The sequence below is a fragment of the Strigops habroptila genome, chromosome 18 (genome assembly GCF_004027225.2).
Source record: "Strigops habroptila isolate Jane chromosome 18, bStrHab1.2.pri, whole genome shotgun sequence".
Classification (NCBI taxonomy): Eukaryota; Metazoa; Chordata; class Aves; order Psittaciformes; family Psittacidae; genus Strigops; species Strigops habroptila.
The window spans coordinates 5,895,582-5,916,238 of NC_044294.2; the positions used below are offsets into that span (position 1 = coordinate 5,895,582).

At 62.4% G+C, this 20,657-nt stretch overlaps 1 protein-coding gene across 4 annotated transcripts in view; it reads left to right on the forward strand.

Annotated features, from left to right (window-relative positions):
- NAV1 (neuron navigator 1) overlaps positions 1-20,657 on the forward strand; it is a 46,415-nt gene that overhangs the window by 10,837 nt on the left and 14,921 nt on the right. For all 4 annotated transcript variants that reach the window (XM_030473021.1, XM_030473023.1, XM_030473022.1 and 1 more), the window contains exons 2-3: positions 8,828-8,930; positions 11,888-12,253. In XM_030473021.1, the coding sequence (XP_030328881.1) occupies positions 8,828-8,930; positions 11,888-12,253 (469 nt within the window). The remainder of the gene's footprint in view (positions 1-8,827; positions 8,931-11,887; positions 12,254-20,657) is intronic.

The window sequence follows — 20,657 nt, forward strand, 5'->3', positions numbered from 1 at the left end:
TGGGGACAGACCCCCCCTTGTCCGTGTGTCCATGGGGATGGCAGCGTTGGTCACCTGTATGCGGTGGCTTTGCATGAGGGCAGATGTGGACAGATGTTCCTTGCCCATTTGTGCAGGGCACTGAGCAGAGGCGTGGGGTGCAATGGGGCAGAATTTGGTCCAAACCGGAGCCCTCTGGCTCTTTGCCCTTCACCTGGAAGGCAAATGTTGGAGTGGGTGAAGGAGGCCAGAGGGAGCACGGGGATGGAGAGGGGAGATGGAGCAGGCCAGGGCTGGCTCCACAGCTGAGCATCACCAGAGAGCCCACAATCTCCTCACCAGGAGGCTCGTCCTGCTCCATACACTGGGTTCATCCCTGGTGCTGCTGCCCGCACATCCTCTGCAGGCAGAAATCACGCAGAGGGTGACTACATTCGATGCTGTAGCCATGAGGTCCTATGGGCACCTTCCTATGCCCTGATCATCCCTGGCAGAAATCCTCCCTGCCGTGACCCACCAGCACAGGGGATGATGAGGATGAGCTGCTCCGGCTGAGGCTGGGCTGGTTTCTCACAGCATTGGCTTGGCAGGTAGATGGGGTGTCGTAAGGAAAACAGCTTAAATCCATCACCTCTGAAGTGCAGAGCGGAGCTCTCCAGGCAGATCTTGCTGGATATCGTATGGAGCAGGGAAAGAAACATCTTATGGTAATTTTTGCGATGACTTTCCAATTTTTTTTTTCCCTTGGTGAGCTGTCTGCAATCACTTACAGCGTTCCTGAAGGGATTAATTACTCGCTGGAGCTCATTGTGTGTATTTCATATTCAGAACTGTTGGATGCGATGCCTTGGCTTGGAGCGAGCGAGGGGGGGTCACATGGTGTTTCTCTTCCCATCCTTTCCCCCCTGCTCTGGTCTAGCTCAGGCTCCTGGTGGGAGCACTCCCCATCACCGGCCCGGTGGCTGCTCGCTCTGTGCATGATGCAGCCACGGCCCTGCTCCGCGCTGCTGTGGCCGGGGGGGAGCGTAGCCAGGAGAAGACAAATTGCTTCCTTGTTGGAGTGACTTTTGGCTGATGCTTTCCCCCAGGCTGTAGCATTGGCCCCGCTCTTCCCGCAGCGGTCGCAGCTCTGGGCTGTGCAGCCTCAGTGCTTGGACGGGCTCCCCAGAACAAATGTGGGGAGAAGAGCTCAGAGCACATCGCAGCACTGCTTCCCATGGCTTGTCTGGCGCAGGCAGCCCTTGCGCGGAGCTGGGATGGCTTTAGTGGGGATAAATCCCAGCCGGGTCACATCCCTGGGAGGATGCTGCCTGTGGGACAGGCACTTTGGGAAGGGCTGTCATTGTCTGCAGCTCAGCGGGGGGGTCCCAAACTGCCCAAGCTGAGTGTGTAACTTGTGCTCTCGGGTGCTTGAGCAGTTCCAGGGGTCTGGAGGCGAGTGGCCACTTTCCTGTTCAACACGAGTGAGCCAGTGTGCCGGGGGCTTGCGGCCACTGTCACCCCACATCACTCAGCCCTTGGTGTTGGTGGGTGTGTGGTGAGGAAAGCCGTGGGAGCTGGTACACGGTGGAGAGTCTGGAGGCTCCATGGAAATCCCTTCTGTCAGTGCTGATGCCTTTTCCAGTGCGTTTTCCACTCTGCCCATCCCCGCAGTAAAACCTGGGCTCGTGGGGTCCAGCACCTCTTTGCACTGAATCCTGAGGAGTCCCTCCGCTCGCTGTAATGTGGGTGATGGATTTGGGCTGAGGAGCACTCCTCCTCTGTCTCCCAGCCCCACAGGGTGCCTGGGCAGGGGTGCTGTGAGCTTTGGGGTCCCAAGGAGGAGAGTGGTGGCCCCATGGAGGTGGCGCAGAGCTTTCTGGTGCTGAGCATCCCCTTCCCTCCTGCGGCACACCCAGGTTTCCTGAAGGACACAGCATCTTCCTTCTCTGCAAAGTACCTTTAGTGGGGAAAATGTGACTGCTGCTCAAGAGAACCTTTTCCCATCGGTGGGTCCCACCGAGGGATGCAGGGGGACCTGGGGGGTGTGTGCAGGATGTCAGGGTGTCACCCCCCCCGCCATGCACTGTGCACTGCTTCCTCTTGGGGAGAGCGGGTTTGCTTTGGGGTGAACATCCCCAGGGCAGCCTAAAGGGACCCTTAAATCTGCGCTGTGCACGTCAGCACTCAGCCCTGCTCTTGCCCCTGTGCCTGGTCGGAGCAGCACTCCACTGCCAGGGACCGCGGGTGGGGGGACACCCTGAGCCCGGAGGGATCCCGGTGATCCATGTACAGCGCCCGGTGCCAGAGTGAATGTGGCACCTGCCCCGCCTGTGGGTCCGGGGCAGGAGATTCTGCCCCCCCGGGCTTACACAATGGGCATTGATCTCCGGGAGCAAAGCCCTGGTAACCGTCAGGGCAGAGCGTGAAGGGCTGATTAGAGGGTGTGCGGGGAAGGGCGCCGGGGTCGCGTGCAGGCACTTCCCTTCCCATTTCCAGGGCTTTCCATGGTAATGGCTCCTATTTTCTCCGTTGTTAGGACGTCACTCACGCACGGCTCGAACGACATCTGCCAAAGCATGTGTCCCGTCCCCCCCCCCTCGCCTTGGTGCTCCTGGGGAAGAGGGAGCCATTGGCCCCGTAATGAGCCTGACATCAATTAATCATCAGCCTTAAAAATTAGCATCGTGGCAGCGTACGATGGAGGGAGATGATTCCCCAGATGGAAGCAAAAATAGCCTCGGAGCCTTCCCTCCTCCTGCGGGAGCTGGCAACAATAGATCCACTAACGAGGAGCCTGGAGCTGGTTGGAGCCGGGGGAGCCCGAGGTGCTCTGCCTCCTGGCTCATCTCGGGGTGCTTTTGGGTACCATCTCATGCAATGGTTCCTGAGCACCCCCGGGGTCTGGTCCTGCCCGCAGCCAGCCCCTCGTGGGCTGGCACGCTCGGGCTTTGCAGAGAGCCCAGGGTGAGCTCATAGCACTGAGCCCCTTCCCGCAGCTGGGGCTTTAGGAGAGCAGAGCCCCAGGGTCTGATTCTTCTGGAGTGAAGGATGCTCATCCCTGGGTCAGGACAGGGTTCAGGCCGTGCCTTGAGGACATGTCCTGCTCTGGGTGAGCTGCCCCTTGCTCCTCTCCAGCGTGGCAGCTTGGTGAGAGCCTTGCCAGCCCCTCAGGACCTCAGCAGTGGGCTGGGGATCTGTCCAGGAGGTGACTTGGGCACCTTCCCCAGAGGGTCACAGTGGTTTGGTCCTTGTGCCGGTGCCGTGCTGGGGTTTTCCATGCTTGGGGAGAGCTGTAACCTGAGTGAGCAGCTCTGCTGCCCGTAGCCTCCTGCAGCTTTGGTTTCCCACCCTGTTCCTTGTCAAGGTGAAGAGCCTCCAGCACTTTGGGTCCATCTTGGTGGCTCTGACAAGCAGCTCTGCAGGCTGTGGCTGGCGGGGGAGCCAGGGAGGACATTTTGCATTGCTGCTCGAGACACATGAGGGCTCTTTGGCTGATCTGGTGATGGACAGACAGACCAAGTGTCTACCAGAGCCCAGCTGAGGCCGGGGAGAATTGTGTTTGCAACGCATTGCTCTGCACAAAGCTTGCAGTCACAAGGCAAGGGGGACAAAAGGCTCCCTGTTCGCTCCGTCCCAGTGGGTGCAATTCCAACAGTTAAAAAGCAAATGTGAGTTGTTTGTCTCTGTGAATATAAAGCTTCCCCAAGCGTGGCTGTATTCTGGCTGGGAATGGGGAGTTTGGCTCTGCTAATGGCTCTGTTCTCCCTGCAAAACGGAGCCAACTCGAGCCAAGAGCTGCCCTGACGGGCCCTTCCCGGCCGGCCCTGGTACGGGGACGTGGGCTGGGGAGGGGACATGCTCCTGGCTCTGAAAAACACCCTTTGAGCCAGGTCTGGGTGCTTGGGGGAGAGCAGCGGGGAGGGACGAGCACAGGGACCTCTGCCTGTGGTACCCAGGGGTGGCTGCCACCCGGGAGCATCCTCCCAGTGCCCAGGGTCTTCTCCCAAGGCACCGTCCTCAGTAACAGGGAGCCCCAGGCAGGGCGAGCTGGCTCCCTTGCTCAGATCTGCAGATTTGGGGCATCTGACTGTGAGTCCAAGGGCAGAGCAGGGAGCTCTTGGATCGTGTCTCCCCTTACCCAAGCTTGGGTGGCAACCCTGCTCATGGACAGGCTGTGTATCCCCACGGCACTGGTTTTTACCCGGGTCTTTATTCCCAAACCCACTGGAGAAGGAAGGGGAGGGTGCACATGGTTGGAGGTGCTGGGGATGCACCCGGTCCTGTGCAGCCCCATTGTGAATCCGTGACAGGACCTTGGGATGAGTGTGGGTCTGGGGGGAAGGACACGGCCACATCGTGTACATGGAGAATCCTCAGCAGGAAGCACAGAGTCATGGAATGGTTGGGGCTGGAAGGGACCAGCCTCCGTCATGCTATGGGATCCCTGCAGGGATCCTGCAGACCCTGGCAGAAGTGGGTGCAGGATCCCCCTTGTGCCCACATCCCTTCCTCCACCAGCAGAGCCTGGAGCGGGGGCTGGCGACGTCCCCAGATGTAGGGCACATCTGGAGGGCACCGAAGCAGTTAAGTGAAGGGCTGATTTGTGCTATAGAAACCCGCAGTTCCTTCCTTTGATCCTCTGAATCAGCCCATTGCCTCTGCCGTATAAAGCCCCATTTATCTCTGCTCTTCCCAGCAAGTTCGAAGGCGGTTGCGGCTCAGCAGCGAGCGAGCCCGGCTTTCTCTTCCGCTGAAGCAGAATCAGGTGAAATCTCTATGGCAACCAGCAGATGACAGCGGGTCTTGTTGCCTTGGAAATGAGGCAAGGAGGAAAAAAAACCCACCCAAAAAGAGCCATCTGGAATTCTGAATTTCCACAATGTCCAACCTGCGCCTGGTGACGCGTGGGGAGGGTGAACCCGCTGCCACCGGCTGCTCCGGGGCCTCCAAGCCGGGGCCCGGCTGCACCTTCTGCCTCGCCACGGGGTTGTGTTGGGTTTTGGGGGGGTTTTATTGCTCCCCCCACACACACTTTCTGGCTTCTGTTGGGTGCTTTTTTGCGCAGGGTCTGCAGCGTCAGCGCCTGCTGGTGGCTGCGTTAAAGGTGTCACATATAGAGCATTGGGGTGCACCCCCCAATAACACAGAGCCCCGGGGGGACACAGCGAGCTCCAGGGCGAAACTGAGGCACGGAGCGCGGTGTGAGCAGCCTGGCCACCAGGGATGTGCAGGGTCTGCCCGGCACAGGGATTTTGGGCTCTCCCGGCTCATCAGCGCAGAGGAGCAGAGGATGTCATGGAGGAGGGATGCAGGGGACATGGAGCAGCTCGAGGCTCCTGCTGCTGAAAGGGGAGCTGTGATTTGGATGTGCAGGTGGGGTGGTTTGAGGCCAAGTGCAGCATCCATTGAGAGAATAACCCTCAAATGGGCTGGAGGCCCGGTCTGGATCTCTCCATTTGGAAACGTGTGTATGGGAGAGACCCAATTAAGTGGATTTATGGCTACTCTAGCCTGAGAAAGTCTGAATCCCTTTTAAAGGCTTGGCTGGCTGGAGCCAGAGCGAGTCCAGGCTCCAGGTCCGTCCGTCACCAGCAGCACTTCCCAAGGCTTAGCCCCAGCCATCGCCCCACAAGTGCTGATTCAGCACAAATCCCGGCCTGTCACCGCTGCTCATCCTCTGCTCTCACCCACCGGTGGGGAGCTGCTGTCCCCATGGGTGCTGCAGGGCTGTCCCGGCTGTGGTGATGGGGACAGCGGGTGCAGGCAAGGGAAGGAGCTTCCTTGCTGCTGCAGCCACCTTTGGAGCCTCCTGCAGAGCCCTGTTCCAGAAGGGTCCAGCAATGAGACATGGGGCCAAATTGGGGGACCCCACTTCTCCCCTCAATGTGTCCCCACAGGGGTTGGAGGGTTGGACCATGCACCCCATCGTCTGCCCCAGTTTCTGCTGCTTGGTCTCCTCAGCTCACTCCTGGAAGCCCCTGGCACTGAGAGCAATTAACACCTGAGTGCTAACGAACCTGCTGCCTTCTGATGGGGTAGGGCAAGAGGTTTGCAGGAAGGGGTGAAATGCCCTCCTGGGGCACTGGGCTGGGAGGATGTGCTCTGCCCATGGGGCATCTCTGGAGGAAGAGGGGTGGTTTTGGGGGGTCCTGGTACATCCCTTGCAGCACGCAGGGATTGCAGGGATGGGGCTGGGCTGGAAACCAAGGCCAGTGGTGGAAGGAAACGCAGTGGACCGGGCAGTCACCCTGCAGAGCCCCATCGCTGCTCCATGTTTAGCCTGTGTGGAGGCTGCTGGGGGGAGGAAGAGAGTTAATGAAACCACAAAGAGAATGATTGCAGGTTGCGACCATCCCCCTGCCCGGCCATCTGGGAGCGTGGATCAGAGCTGGGGGGCCGGAATGCCAGATAAAGCCATTTCACTCCATATGGAAAGACTCTGCGGTCGGTGCGCCGGGACGCTGGTAACTGCATCGCAGGCACTGGGTGCGAGCTGGGAACCTGCAGAGCTCAGTGGGGCTCAGCCGGGCTCGGGAGTCTCACATCAACCCGGAGCGGAGGGTCTGTGCAGCTGATGGGGGGAGCGTGTGTCTGCAGGGGGGTCCTGGAGCTGGAGGCATCCTGGGAGGGTGGTTTTTATTGCACTTTATTGGTTTATTTCAATGTGCTGGAAGGGATTGAGCAACCAGCTAAAAATGTTTCACAGCCTGGGAAAATTCATTGCAGCTACTGTGTGCTCGGGGCCCGCTTCCCTGCCTCGGGAACACTGCGGGGCCTTTCGCAGCACGTTCCTGGTTGCTGTTAAAACCCTTTCCTGGGTCACCAGGAATCCTTTCGGAGTCTGGTCTCATGAAATGGGACTGGTCGGGTGGTGGGGGGCAAGAACACCCGTGTGCTCGTGCCACGCTCATGCTGAGCGTGTGAACACAGGCGCAGACGTGCCCGTGCTGGCATCCTCGTGCCTGCATGCGTTCACGTGAGCACGCGTGCAAGGGCACAGGCGTGTGCATGCACACACACGCCTTTCCGCAAGGCTTTGCCACCGTGTGGCACACGCATGATGCAAAGAGGCGCTTGGGCAGCGGGCACACGCGTACGCTCACACACGTGGTTTCAATGCCAAGGCACATGGGGCACACATGTCCCGTGGCAGCGGCTCTGCCTGGCCCCAGCGGGAGCTGTTGGCCACATGCTCCTTTGAAACGAGCTGTCACGAGGCGTTTGGAGTTGATGATTCCCTTGTTCCTTGACGTCCTTGGCCACGTCGGCAGCGCCTGCGGAGCAGGAGCGCTTAGAGGGGGTGGGAAGGGCTGGATGTGGCACAACCTGGAGCTCCCTGGTCTCCTCCAGCCCTGGCTCTGCGGTGCCCGGCACTGTCAGCCCTGCAGCACGCAGCGCCTGGCCCTGAGCTCCCCTTCGCAGCACAGCTCTCCTTCCTCCTCCTTGTCTGCCTCCAGCCCCGCATCCCGCCTCACCGATGCTCTTCTGGTGGTGGTACCTGCTGCTTGCCCGGTTGTGCCGGGCAGGAGATGGGGTGAGGGGCACGGTGCCCAGTTGTTGTGCCAGCACACACTGTCCAACACAGCGGCAGGCAATGGGGTGGTCGGGATGGGCCAGGGCTGCCTGTCCCAGTTTCCCCATGTGTGGAGTGGGGCCATATCCTGTTAACTCATGTTGAAGAGAGCTGAGAGCTCAGTTCAGAAAGCAGCAGAGCAGGGGCTGGGAGAGCTGCCTGTAGCCTCCCTGCACGGGGCCTGGGGACACTGTCTGTGCCCTGGGGCTGGGGAGCGCAGGGCTGGAGCCAGCACCCCCTTCCTTCCGTGACAGCAGGATGGAGCCTGCGGGAGCGCAGGGAGCTGCAGCGGGGATGGGGACACTGCGGGAACTGACCTGGCCGAGGCGGGGTGTCCAGCGGCCCCCGGCATGCACAGGCTGAGCCGTCCCTGCTGCTCCCTGCTCCAGCAGCTGGGAACATCTGGCTGCAGCAAGCTTGCTAAATCGCTGCGGGGAGGAATCCAGCGCGCTCCCACTGTTCCCACACTCCAGCCTCTCCCAGCGGCTCCGGTTTCGGCTCAGCCCCGAGACCCCCCCCGACCCAGCGGTGACCCCAGCGTGGTGGGGACGGGCAGTGGCGCGGCCGGTGCGACGTGTGCCAGAGGCGGGCGAGCAGCTCCTTTGGGTGCTGCTTCTTGGGTCCCCTGAGGTCCTCACTGCAGGGGACACTGGTGGGTGTTGTGTTGGCATCCTTGTAGGCCCCCATTGCTCTGGGGCACCCGTCTGTGCTCTGCGCCTTTGATTAACTCCTCCAACGTGCATGGGCCACAGTAACGAGTTCATCACCTAACCTCCTAAGTTAAGGCTAAAACTAAAGGCTAAAACAAGGCTAAGCCTTGTTCTGGGAGCTGGACCAGGGTGACCGCACACACTCAGGGTTGGTTGTCCTTGTGTGCTGGCTGCATTGGGTGCCCCGGGGGCTCACCAACCCTCTTACCATCATCTACAGTGGGCTTTAACCTGCTTGATTTAACCTGTCTCATCGGGCTCTTACTGCTTGTCACCACTTTCCAGGGTCATGCGTAAATCGGAGCTGCTTCACTGGTTTGAGGTGCTTCTGCCCAGGCCGGTGGGTGAGCAGAGCCTGGGGATGGGGCAGCTTCGGGTGTACCTGACTGTAGCTGTTGCTTATGTGGGTCCTGTGGCCCCTTTGGTCCCCACCAGCTTGTCCTTTCTGGACCAGACATCCCCATCGCAGCACAGCACCCTTTGGGTGGCATTTCATGGTGGTGCAGCTCCAGCCTGGTCCCTGCCCCATCCCCTCCAGTGGGCAGAGGGGACCAGGAGCCATTCACCCCTTGTCTCTCCGCAGACCCCGAATCCCAGAGGAAGAGGACAGTGCAGAACGTGCTGGACCTTCGGCAGAACCTGGAGGAGACCATGTCCAGCCTGAGGGGCTCTCAGGTGTCTCACAGGTGAGACCCCAGTGCCAGACCCCCACCACCCCTTCCCCACAACCAGTGTCCTTCCTGGAGCGGCCAGAAGGTGAGGGGCAGGGATGGGGTGGAGCGGCTGTGCCCCATAGCCTGGGTGCCTACACATGGGGGCTGGAGAGGTGCCCCCAAATCCATGGGGTGTCATGTGTGGGGCTGCAGCAGAGCTCTGTCTCTGGCAGAGCTCTGGGCTCGGCATGGCCTCATGTGCTGTGGGGCTGTGGGGTGATGCTGAGGGGAGCCCCCAGTCCCCGGGCAGGGGGTGAGCTCTGTTCCCCATGGTCTGGTGTCCCTGTATGGGGTGAAGGTATCGTATCCCCTGTGCCTGCCCAGGTTTGGACCACGGGCTCCATCCCCATCTGTGACTCAGTTTCTCTATGTAAAGGGGATGATGAGACAGAGCTGAACAAAAGCCCTGCAGCCCATGGGGCAGAGGTGGGGTGCCCTGCCCAGACCGGGGCTAGCAGCACCCCAGGGGCTGGGAGCAGGGCGCCCATCGGCCAGTGAACCCCAGCAGAGCATCTGCTTGTGTTCAGAGGTCTCTGACACATGCCTGGGACTGTCTCCCCTGGGTCTCACTGCGACCAGTGCAGCGTTTCTGCTCTGCTCTGGGGGCTGCACCCCAGCTCCAGCATCCTCAGCAGGGATGAAGGACCCGGCCCCTGCGGCGCGGGTGGGGAGGGGGTGTCTCCCCATGGCCCCCCCCGCTGGCGCAGGCCGGGCTCTGCGGAGCGGCTCCGAGTGAAAGCCGCGGCTGCGGAGAGCATCCTTCTCCTGGTGTCTGTTGCCACCTCGCGGTCTCCCTCGATCCTCGTTTCTCTGTTGTAAGGGGCAAAAAGCAGCAGCTCCCCCCCCAACCCCTTCACCCACCACTCATCGTTACAGACCCCCCCGTGTCTCCCCTCCATTAGGTGAAGCAGCTCCCGTGATTTAGCTCTTCTGAACCCAGAAGCTCGTCCTTGCTCGTCCTTGCTGCACTTCCCGAATCCCTTCCAAGCTGGGGCAGCGGGATTTCACGAGGCCACATTCCCCAGGCTGGCCATTCCCTGGAATTACCCATTACAGCTCTGCCATCCCTTTGCTCGGTGCAGGAGCTGGGCTGCTCACGCCGGGTCAGGGCTGCTTTAGGTTCACTTTGGGTTCCCTTCATGTTCACTTCTCATTCTTCTGTGTCAAACTTCACCTGCGTTTGGCTCCTGTGCAGATCCTCCACCAGCCCTGGCCTTAGGGAAGTGGGGTGAGGATATTAAATTAGGGGGATTCACTGAGCGTCACTGGTGGGTTCTGACTCTTGACCATCACTTCCTTTTCCTGGTGAGTTATGAGAACAGTGTGTGGTGGAGGCCACAACCACAGAGAAAAACAACTATGGATAGGCCAGAGATGCCTGCTCCTGCCTTCTGTCCCTTATGCAGCTCCTAAATACGTGAGGATCTTCCCTCTTATCCCATGGCAGCTGAGTTTATTTGGAAGCTTAACTTGCCTTCGGTGGGGCTCTCATCCCCACCTCTGGTACCCAGTGTGCTCCCTGCATCCCTCCAGGAGCATCAGCACGGATTTTCCTGTACCAAAGCTGGGTCAGCTCTTCCCCAGCACGTTGTAATTACACACGTGCCCATTAACTCTGCTCTCGGGAATGCTCCCTGCAAGCGTGTGCGATCCGGACGTCACCCCGCATCACCGGTGTCCCCATAGCTGCTTTGGGCTCGCTCTTTATTCCTCCCACAAATTATTCCTCAAACTCCTCTTGTTCTCCTCTCTGTATTCTCCCATCCATCGGCTGGGGCTCAGCCTTGGCTGTTTTCTCCTAGGACACCACTTTGTTCCTGAAAGACATCACCGTGCTCCTGGCACGAGCTTCCTCAGGGGCTTCCTTTAGTCCTGCCTGAGGCCGTGGCTCACACACGCTCCGAGCTGCAGGCAGAACATCCTCAAACAGCCTTTGTGCTGCTGACGAACACGAAACCCTTTGGGCTGCCCCTTTGAGTTCTGCTTTAACAAACTTCCTGGGGTTTTTTATGTAGTTCCCTGTTTTAGATTCTGCAGCCAGGGTTTGGCTTTCGATGCTCCTGCAGGAACGCTTAATTCAGGCTGGGGAATAGCTTGCTGATGGTAACGTTTGGAGCCAAGGGGAAGGCTGTGGGTTCCCAAGTAGCTGCTCCAAGAAGTCATCATTTTTGGTGTCTAAATTTAGTCTCAGCATCGCTCCCCCCCCGACTTGCTGTGTGCCCAAAATACACCCCGAGGGGTGAGGGAAGTAACCGACTCCCCATTCCTGAAGCACTCATGGCTCTAGGCAGGCTGGAGAGCAGCCCTGTGGCATTGGGGAACCCCATCTCAGGCTGTCCCCCCCTGCCCAGACATGGGGGTTCCCTTGCAGGGGTTTGGTGTGGGGTGCTGGTGCAGGGATCTGGTCCTGGTTTGCCCCTTGTCATCCTTTCACTCACAGCTGCCGCATCCCCTGGGATCAGTGTGCCACCACCCCAGTTTGTCCTGTCCTGGATCTGGGGTGATATTGGGGTGCAGATGTTGGAATGCTTGTGGGGAATGGCCGAGGGAGAGCAGCCTGAGCACAGGGGAGCATGACTGGGATTTCCCAGATTATTGGCATAACTGCTGCTAAAGCATTGCTGTAAACCCACAGACTGGTTTGGGTTGGAAGGGACCTTAAAGCTCCTCCAGCTCCAACCCCCTGCCACGGGCAGGGACACCTTCCACTAGAGCAGGTTGCTCCAAGCCCCTGTGTCCAACCTGGCCTTGAACACTGCCAGGGATGGGGCAGCCACAGCTTCTCTGGGCACCCTGTTATTACATGGAGGGGATCCAGGGCAATGTCCCTGCGCCTACTGGGAGCCTCCAGCCTTGCCTGGGGCATGAGGCAGGGCACAGACCCCCGCTGCCCATCCTGCCCTGCCCTAACCCCCCCTGCACCCTTGTAGCTCGCTGGAGATGACCTGCTACGACAGCGATGAGGCCAACGCGCGGAGCGTCTCCAGCCTGTCCAACCGCTCCTCGCCGCTGTCCTGGCGCTACGGGCAGTCGAGCCCGCGCCTGCAGGCAGGGGACGCGCCGTCGGTCGGGGGCACGTGCCGCTCCGAGGGCACCCCGGGCTGGTACATGCACGGCGAGCGGGCGCACTACTCGCACACCATGCCCATGCGCAGCCCCAGCAAGCTGAGCCACATCTCCCGCCTGGAGCTGGTCGAGGCGCTGGACACCGACGACGTGGAGCTGAAGTCGGGCTACATGAGCGACAGCGACCTGATGGGGAAGACACTGACAGAGGATGACGACATCACCACGGGGTGAGTGCCTGCGCCGGGGCTCTCCTGGAGGATTCTCCACCTCCTGTTTGGCTGCCAGTGGAGGGGCACCGGGCACAGCAGGGATATATGTATGGAGGGATGGATGGATGTGGGGATGGATGGATGGGGGAGCACGTAGATCATGGCCAACCTGGCTGGGTGGATCTTGTCCCTGCCTAAGATCTCATCTCAATCTCCCCTCTGGCACTGTGGATGGGTGGCACTGTGGTGGAGCAGGGTGCGCTGTGAGCGGGGTCCCCTCCTGCTGGGACCCCTCTTGGCCTCTGTCCCTCCACCCGTGGGGCCAGGGCCATCTCCTGCCAGTTGGGCACAACCCAGCACATCCAGGGCTTGCTGTTTGTTCCCAGATGTGTCCAGCTCCCACTGCACTGTTGAGGTGCCCCCAGCTCTGGCCAGGGTCCAGGGCTGCAGCATGCTGGAGGTTTCTGTTTTGGCATAGGCGTTTGAGCTGTCCCAGAGCAGGAGGAGGTATTTGCTGCTCCAGCCCTCCTGGGGTGGCCATAGTCACGTCAGTTTGTTGCAGGACAGAGCACAGCCCATGGCTTCACACCCATCCTGGGGGCCAGCGCTCCCCAGGCCCGGAGGTGCGTTGTGGGGACACACCGTGGGGTGCCTGTGCTGACCCCTGTGATGCTCCAGCTCGGGGTGACAGCATCCATGGCTCCACAAGCATAAGACTCATCCTCCCCATGAGCACACAGGGTTGCTTTGGCGGGCTGCCTTGTGCTTGTGAGCAGGGCACAGACCCCTCCTGGGGACTGTAACCCATTGGCATGTCACCACCTTCTGGCATGGGGCACTGGACGGCAGGGTGTGATGGGCACTGGGGTGGCTTTGGGCTGCCCTGTGTGGCCGCATGTGGCTGTGGGGATGAAGGACTCTGCTGCTCCCTGTCTTCCACCTTGTCTTGTCTCAGAGCTGCTCGTGCAGGCGGGTAACCTTGGTGTGCCCTTGGCTGCAGAGGCAGTGCCGGGAGGGGAGAGCTGGAGCATCCCTTCGCCTCTGTCAGCACTGAGCGGGCAGAGTGAAGACAGAGAGCCTGGGCAATGGGTGCAGAGCCAGGGCAGGGGAGCAGGGGCATCCCATCCCCTCATCTCAGAGCCGGCCAGGGCAAGGAGCTTCCTTGTCCAGGAGCACTCATCCAGTGCAGTTCCTCCTTATCCATCCAGCCCCTCACCCAGCACAGCCCCTTATTCAGCCAGCTCCTCATCATCCAGACAGCTCCTTATCCAGCACATCCCCTCATCCATGCAGCCCCCTCATCATCCATCCATTCAGCACATCCCCGCATCCAGCACATCCCCTCATCCAGCTCAGCCCCTCATCCAGCACATCCCCTCATCCAGCTCAGCCCCTCATCCAGCACATCCCCTCATCCAGCACATCCCCTCATCCATGCAGCCCCTCATCATCCATCCATCCAGCGCATCCCCTCATCCAGCTCAGCCCCTCATCCAGCACATCCCCTCATCCAGCTCAGCCCCTCATCCAGCACATCCCCTCATCCAGCACATCCCCTCATCCATGCAGCCCCTCATCATCCATCCATCCAGCGCATCCCCTCATCCAGCTCAGCCCCTCATCCAGCACATCCCCTCATCCATGCAGCCCCTCATCATCCCCTCATCCAGCACATCCCCTCATCCAGCACATCCCCTCATCCATCCAGCCCCTCATCCATCCCCCTCGCTGGCTCTGACCTAGAAAGCAGATTCCGCCCCAGGCCCCATCTCCCGGTGCCGCTAATGCACGGGGCAGGAGCCGGGTGCTGCAGATGGGACCATCAGCCCCGAGCCCCGGCCGTGGGGCAGCACATCTCTGCACCGCGCCGGCGCGCACCCGGCTTGTGGGGCAGTAGGTCAGAGCCAGCGAGGAGGACACAGGGGCACATCCCCTTGGAGGCTGGGGTCGTGGGATGGGGCCCGGCATTCCCCGTGCTCCCTGGGGAAGCAGCTTGGAAGCAGAGAGGGCCGAGGTAGGTTGAAGCGTGGGGGATCGGGTGGGTTTGGCAGGGGGGTGGTTGGGGTGAGCCCAGCTGAGAAGGCAGAGGGATGGGATGGTCAGGGCTGGTGGTGAGGGCAGGGACCAGCTCGGGGCAGCCCAGCCCTCAGAAGCATTTCTGTGTCAGTGAACGTTTGGCATCCTGGCTCCTTGCCCCGCCGTGCCCGCCTGCTTGCATCCATCAGGATGGCACCCCTGGGTCCCCTCCTCCAGCAGCCTGCTGCTGGCTTTGGCGGGGGGAAGGCTCTGGCTTTGCTCTCCCTGTTCGACAGCAAGACCCAGCCTTTGTTCCTGCTGTCACTGTGTCCTGCTCATGCTCCCTGACCCAGCACAGCCCCAGCTGTGCCGCTGCTGCCTCTGTGGTGTCTGAAGGGCCTGGTGCAGGCAGCGAGCGCTGCTCAAGGGCAGCATTTGCTGGGGGTGCTCTCCTGCCCTGTCCTGCCTGTCCCTGGGGCAGAGGCAGCACCGAGCCCTGGGCTGTTTCCCTGGCACTGAAATACCGTTGCTCCTTTCCTTGGCTGCTGTTGACTCTGGTCCTGTTCCCCAGCCGCTGCCCCACAAGCGGTGATGCTGCTTGGGATGTCCCCAGGGGGGTCATCAGGCCCAAGGGCTCAGCAGGGTCCAAACACCTCTCCGAGGTGCCCCTCATGCTGCCAGCAGTGCGGTGCATGGCGGGGGCTGAAGGGACCTGCTCTGTGCCCTTGGCCGTGCCTCAGCTTCCCTCGGTGCACTGAGCAGGGCAGGGCAAAGCTGCTCTCGGGGGGCTTGCGGGGTGCAGAGGAGGAGGAGCTCACCCCTCTCTGGCTCTGGTGTACAAGGTGACCTATGGGGACATGAAACCTCAGCTCAGCTGTGCGCCCCGAGATGGTGCTGTGGGACTGGCAGCTCCCCAGGGATAAACTGGGGCAGCTCAGATACCCTGTGGTGACAGAATCCCGTGGGGACACTCAGGCAGGACTCATCCTTCCCCCCGGCAAAGCACAGGGGCTGCCGGGCCGGATCCTGCCATCCCTAAGCACAGAGCCAGGGGAGCAGAGAGGGAGCGAGCGGGGCTGGCTGCTGAGTCAGCACCTTTTTGCTGCGGTGCTGCGGGAGTGCAGATGATGCACGTGTGCCGCAGGGCCTCGGGCATCGCTCTGGAGCCCATCCCTGAGGCTGTGCACGTCCCCTGGGGTGTTCAGTGGCCTGGGGAAGCCCTTGTGGAACCCTGTGATTTGGGGACTTGGTTTTTGTTGGGATGGAAGGGGAGGTAGCGTTGCATCCCATTGCATCCCGTTGCATCCCATTGCATCCCATTGCATCCCGCCACAGCGCCGGCAGCATCCGCACCTCCATGAGGCATCTGACTCTGTTCAGGGGCAGGAACTGGAGCCTTTGGCATTGGGACTGTGGAGCGCTGCGTGGTTCAGAGGTGGACACGTGTGTCCAGCTCATGGCACCGTCCCACGCCGGGTGCTGGGGACCCTGCTGGCGGTGCTGGGGGCTGCCAACAGCATTCCCGCAGGAGGGATGCTGTGGAGCTGGCTCCGGCTGGCCAGGCTCCAGCGTCCTCGCAGCTCCTTGAGCTCTGTGAGCCGGAGGCAGGAGCAGATGTTTGGCTCAGCTCCCCGCGGGCGCCGGGGGAGCGGCCGCCCCCCTCTCCTGCTCCGAGCAGGATTGGTGCTGGCGCTCGCCTGCGGCCGGTCCAGCCTGACCCCTCGCCGCCGCCCCGGCCCGCCCGTGAGCTCATTCCTCAGCGGGGACATCCCGCGGGGCACGGCCGTGGCCCTGCACGTGTCCCGGCGTGTGCGCAGGGCTCCGGCCCGGGGAAGGGGCAAGGAGGGATGTGGGGCTGCACCACGCCGCGGCTCTGTGGGGCTTCTGCTTCTGGGGACAGGGGATGGACCGAGGAAGGGGCCCCACAACCCCGCTGGGCACCGCTGCCATTGAACCATGGGATGGTTTGGGGCGAAGAGACCTTAAAGCTCACCCAGTTCCAACCCCGTGCCACGGGCAGGGACACCTTCCTCTAGAGCAGGTTGCTCCAAGCCCCTGTGTCCAACCTGGCCTCGAAGGGCTGAAGGGCCCTTGCTCTGCTGCAGTCCAGCAGCTCCTTCCTTTGGGGTTTGGCTCGAGGTGCCCAGCGCTGAGCCCCAGCTCCAGCCACATGACGAATGTTTGGGAAGGGAATTCCAGGGCTGGGAAGCTTGGAGGGTGCCGGGGGCCAGCACACCCCCAGGGTGCGGGAAGCTGCTGTTCTCCATGGCTGGTTGTTGGGGCTGGATGTGGACATGGAGCAGAGCCTGGTTGAGACCTCGCACACCCGTATGCCAGGGGGGGTCTGCCCCAAAACCCACCGCCCGCCCGGTGAGCTCAAGTCCTGCTTTCGCCACGTGCCGGCCGCTGCGGCCGAGGTGTCCGAGGCCACCGGCATGTCCGGACATCGGGAAAAGAGGGATTTCGCAAGCGGGATGAGTCACGCCGCTCCCCACCCGGCACTGCCCCGGGACTGCCCGTGTCTGACGCCCCACAGCACCGCTCTGCGTTCCATGGGGGCGCTGGGGACCAGAGGCAGTGCTGCCAGGGGGACAGGGCACTGGACGGCTACTGGGGTGTGATGCTGATCCTCTCCTGCTGGGTGAGCTCGGGTGGATCAGACCCCCCCCCCCCTTCCCTGCCTCAGTTTCCCCAACTGCAAAGTCTCTGCAGCCCCCAGTTCCTCTGAGCGTGGCTCCAGATCCCAGTATAGGAAATGCAGGCGGGAAGCACTCGGGGTCAGGGTAGCCCGGCCCACTGCAGGGGCTGGTGCTGTCTGGGGGGGCACTTGGGGGGGGGCCCTGGAGGGTGCAGGGGGATTTAGGAGGTTCTGGGGAGAACTTACAGGAATCTGAGGGATCCTCAGTGAGTCTGTGGGGTTCTTAAAGGACACTGGGGGGGCTGTTAAAGGGGCATGGGGGCTGTGCAGGGGGCTGTGGGGATCCTAAGGGAGTCGGGAGGGAGGGTCATGAGTGTCGTGATGTGCTGAGGTGGATGGTGGGGGTGCAGAGCCCCCCTGCCTGTGCCTGCGGGGAGTCCCCAACCCCCCGATGGTGATTTATGAAGCTAATTGGTTTTTCTGCCCCATTAAGTGGAGGAGAAGAGGGGGAGGGAAGAGCCCCCGCTGTGCCGTGCCTTCCACGCTGATCCTGCCAGAGCAGCATGGAGGACACTGGTGGCTCCTCAGCAGAGTCCCCCTGGTGCCTGTGACCCACTGATGTGGGGCATGGAGACCTCACAGTGCAAGGCCCCTGTTTCCTGCCCTGCACCGACCAGGCAGAGCAGGAGGAACGGGCCAGGGCAGCCCAAGGTGGGGGTCACTTCAATGCAGGGTGGGGATTTGGCAGGGACACGAGTGCCGGGAGTCCCGGCTGGTGCCGGTGGGAAGGTGTCGGTGCTGGTGTGAGATGGGTGAAGGTGGGAGAGCTGGATGGCTCCGGCAGCAACCGCTGCTGAGAAATGGGCTGTGGGTGCTGCTCCCGGGGGGGCTGCTGTGGCCGGCAGTGATGCTCTGCCATCATCTCCCCCAGACTGCTGGCTCTGGTGGGCTCAAAGCTGCCTTTCCTGGGATCCACCATGCTGTGCCATGCCGGCTCCGCATCCCACCCTGCGTGCCCCGAGCCCAGCTTTGGGCCCAGCAAAAGCCAGAGCTGCTGCCCCAAGCGCTGCCCGAAGCAGCCAGCCAGGAGCAGGGGAGGAAGGGGATGAATCCGGCGTCGTGCCAGGCCGGAGGGACCGCAGGGATGCGATGCTGGACGTGCCGTGTTGGTGCACACCGGCGGGGGGCCATTGCCCCACCGCAGGGCTGGCTGCCGGCCGGGGGTCCCGCACCGTGAGCCCCAGCCAAGGGCCGGGAGCCGCTGCCGGGGGTCGGTGGGTGCGGGCAGTGGCTGCTCAGTGGGCACGGGGATGGGCGGGCACAGAATCCCGCATCCCGGCCGTGCCGTGCCACGCTGCAGCACCTCGCCTCGCCGGGGCAAGCACGGGGCAGCGAGGAGGGAGCCAAGAGGCGTTGCCGAGGAAGGAATTACTGATTTCCCAGCCCGCAGGGACTGGGTCTGGTTTGCCCAGGCTGCAGTTAACTCTCTCTGCCGCGGTGGGGCTGATGAAGGTGACCCCCGCGTCCCCATCCCGGCAGTGGGGCACAGCTCTGGCTCTGACAGGACAGAGAGAGATAAAAAGGACAAAAAGGGGCTTTTTGAGGCAATGAGGCGTAAGGAGCCGGAGAGCAGCCCCCCGTGGGGCTGGGCAGGAGCAGAGCCCTGTGGGACCCACAGCCGGGGTAGTGCCTTTGGGATGGAGAATTTGGGGGCACTGGGGCTGCATTATGGATGGACTGGGGGACACTGGTGCTGCCTGTGAAGTCTGAGGGTGGGTTTGGGGGCCTCGGGCTGGGACTACGGGTGCTGGGCTGAGGCTGGGGGGCATCGGGGGCAGGGGTGCTGGGCTGGGGGCACTGGAGCTGGATGGGGGGACACGGGCGAGGGGGGCGCAGGGAGCCAGGTCCGGGCCCATCCCGGCGGGGTCGGGGCGGGGCTCGGGGGCAGCGCGGGGGGGGCCGGGCCGGGGCTGCGGCCGCTTTAAGGCGCGGGCAGCGCGGGGCGGTCCCGCCGCCGCTCCCGTTCCCGTTCCCGTTCCCGTTCCCGCTCCCGCTGCCGGGGCCGCGCCGCCGCGGGCAGCACCATGCTGCGGGTGGGGAGACCGCGCCGCGCCCCGCGCCTGGCCAGCAGGTACCGAGCGGGCACCGGGCGGGCGGCCGCAGCCCGGCCCCGGCAGACAAAGCCCCGCGCCCCGGGGCCACACCGCGGGCGGTGCTTTGTCTCGGCCGAGCCGCGGGGGGGACCCGGGCAGCGCGGCACCGCCCGGCACCGCAGCATCGGGGCGGCTCCCCCCGCCTCGCACCTGCAGCGCCCGGGGGCGCCGGGACCCGGCTGTGGGGGGAGCGGAGCGGAGCAGCCCCGCACCGCGGCTGTGCCCGCATCCTCCGGTCCGGGTGCGCAGCGCCGCGGGACGGTCGCGCTGTGCTGGGGCATCCTCCTGGGGCATCCCTCCTGAGGCAGGCGGGTTTGGTGCGGTGCCGGCTGCAGGGAAGGGGGGGAACGGGTCAGTGTAATATGGAGCGTCTGGAGGACGAAGCAGGGAGAGTTTTGCCCCAGCACGATGCTGCGGCACCGGTTGGTTAGGGTTTGGGGGGGCACTGGGATGCTGGGGTCGGCTGTGCCCCAGAGGTTGTGTTTGCCGTTGGTGCTGTGGAGTAGCTGGGTTGAGGCTGTCCTTGCTGTGCCAGTTTTGGGGACCCTTCAGTGTGCCAGCCATGTGTCCCATGAGAGCCAGAGACACCCCACAGCAGCCCCACAGGCCTCACCCCGTGGCTTGAGTGCTTTTGGGATGTCATCCGTGACCTTCCACATTGACCCTCCTTAGCATAAGGTTGCTGAGGAGGCTCTCGGGTCGCTTCCTGACCTTCTTTCATGGGGCTTCCCTGGGGCTGAGACAGCAGCAGCTTCCCATGCAAGGCTGAGGGAGTGTTTGGGGTTTTTCCTGCTGGGCCACAAAACCAGGCTGAAGAGACCCAGCACCACGCCTGGTCCCAACCATGTGCCTGCAGGATGCAGCTCACTGAAGCCTGGCCTTGCTCCAGTGCTTCCTGCTCTGAGGGTAATGCTGGCCTGGGAGAGGAGCTTTGCTTTGTGCTCTGGGGTGGGATTTCCCTTGCGGTGAGAAGTCACCCCCAGCACAGGGGCTGATGATGGGACACGCTTGGAGCTGGGGGGCCCAGCAGCATGTCCTGGGAACGTGCTTGGGATTAAATCCCTGCCTGGGCAGCAGTGCCTGCAGGGCTCTGTCCCAAAAGCTGCTGTGGGGACGCAGGGGGCTGTGTCCATCCTAGCTCTGGCCAGTCCCCAGTGTCTGGGAAAAAGCAGGATGCGTGTTGGAGAGTGCTGGAGCTGCCTGGGTGGCTCCATCCTGAGGTTCAGATACCATCATCCATGTCATCAAATGGTGCTCTGGAGGGGGTGGTGGTGCCTGTTGCTTGTGCCCTGGCACTGTGGTTGGCAGAGGCACCCACAGGCACCTTCTCCTCTGCCAGGCCATGTTGTCCTGTCCCCAGCTCAGGAGGGTCCCAGTGTCACTTGGGTGACGCTAAGCCTCACCGGCTGCTGCGGCTCCTCCTGCTCCTCTGTGGCCCTGCTCTTGGGAAATGGGCATCTGCCATGGGGCACTGGTACCTTCCATCCCCCAGAAAACCCCCCAGGGGCTGTAAAGGGGAGATGTGGGGTCACTTATGTGGTGTGCCAGCGGGGCACTGGGCTGGAGCCAGCCGCAGCCACATGCCAGGTCCCTGCTGTGGCCCTGCCGTGGGTGC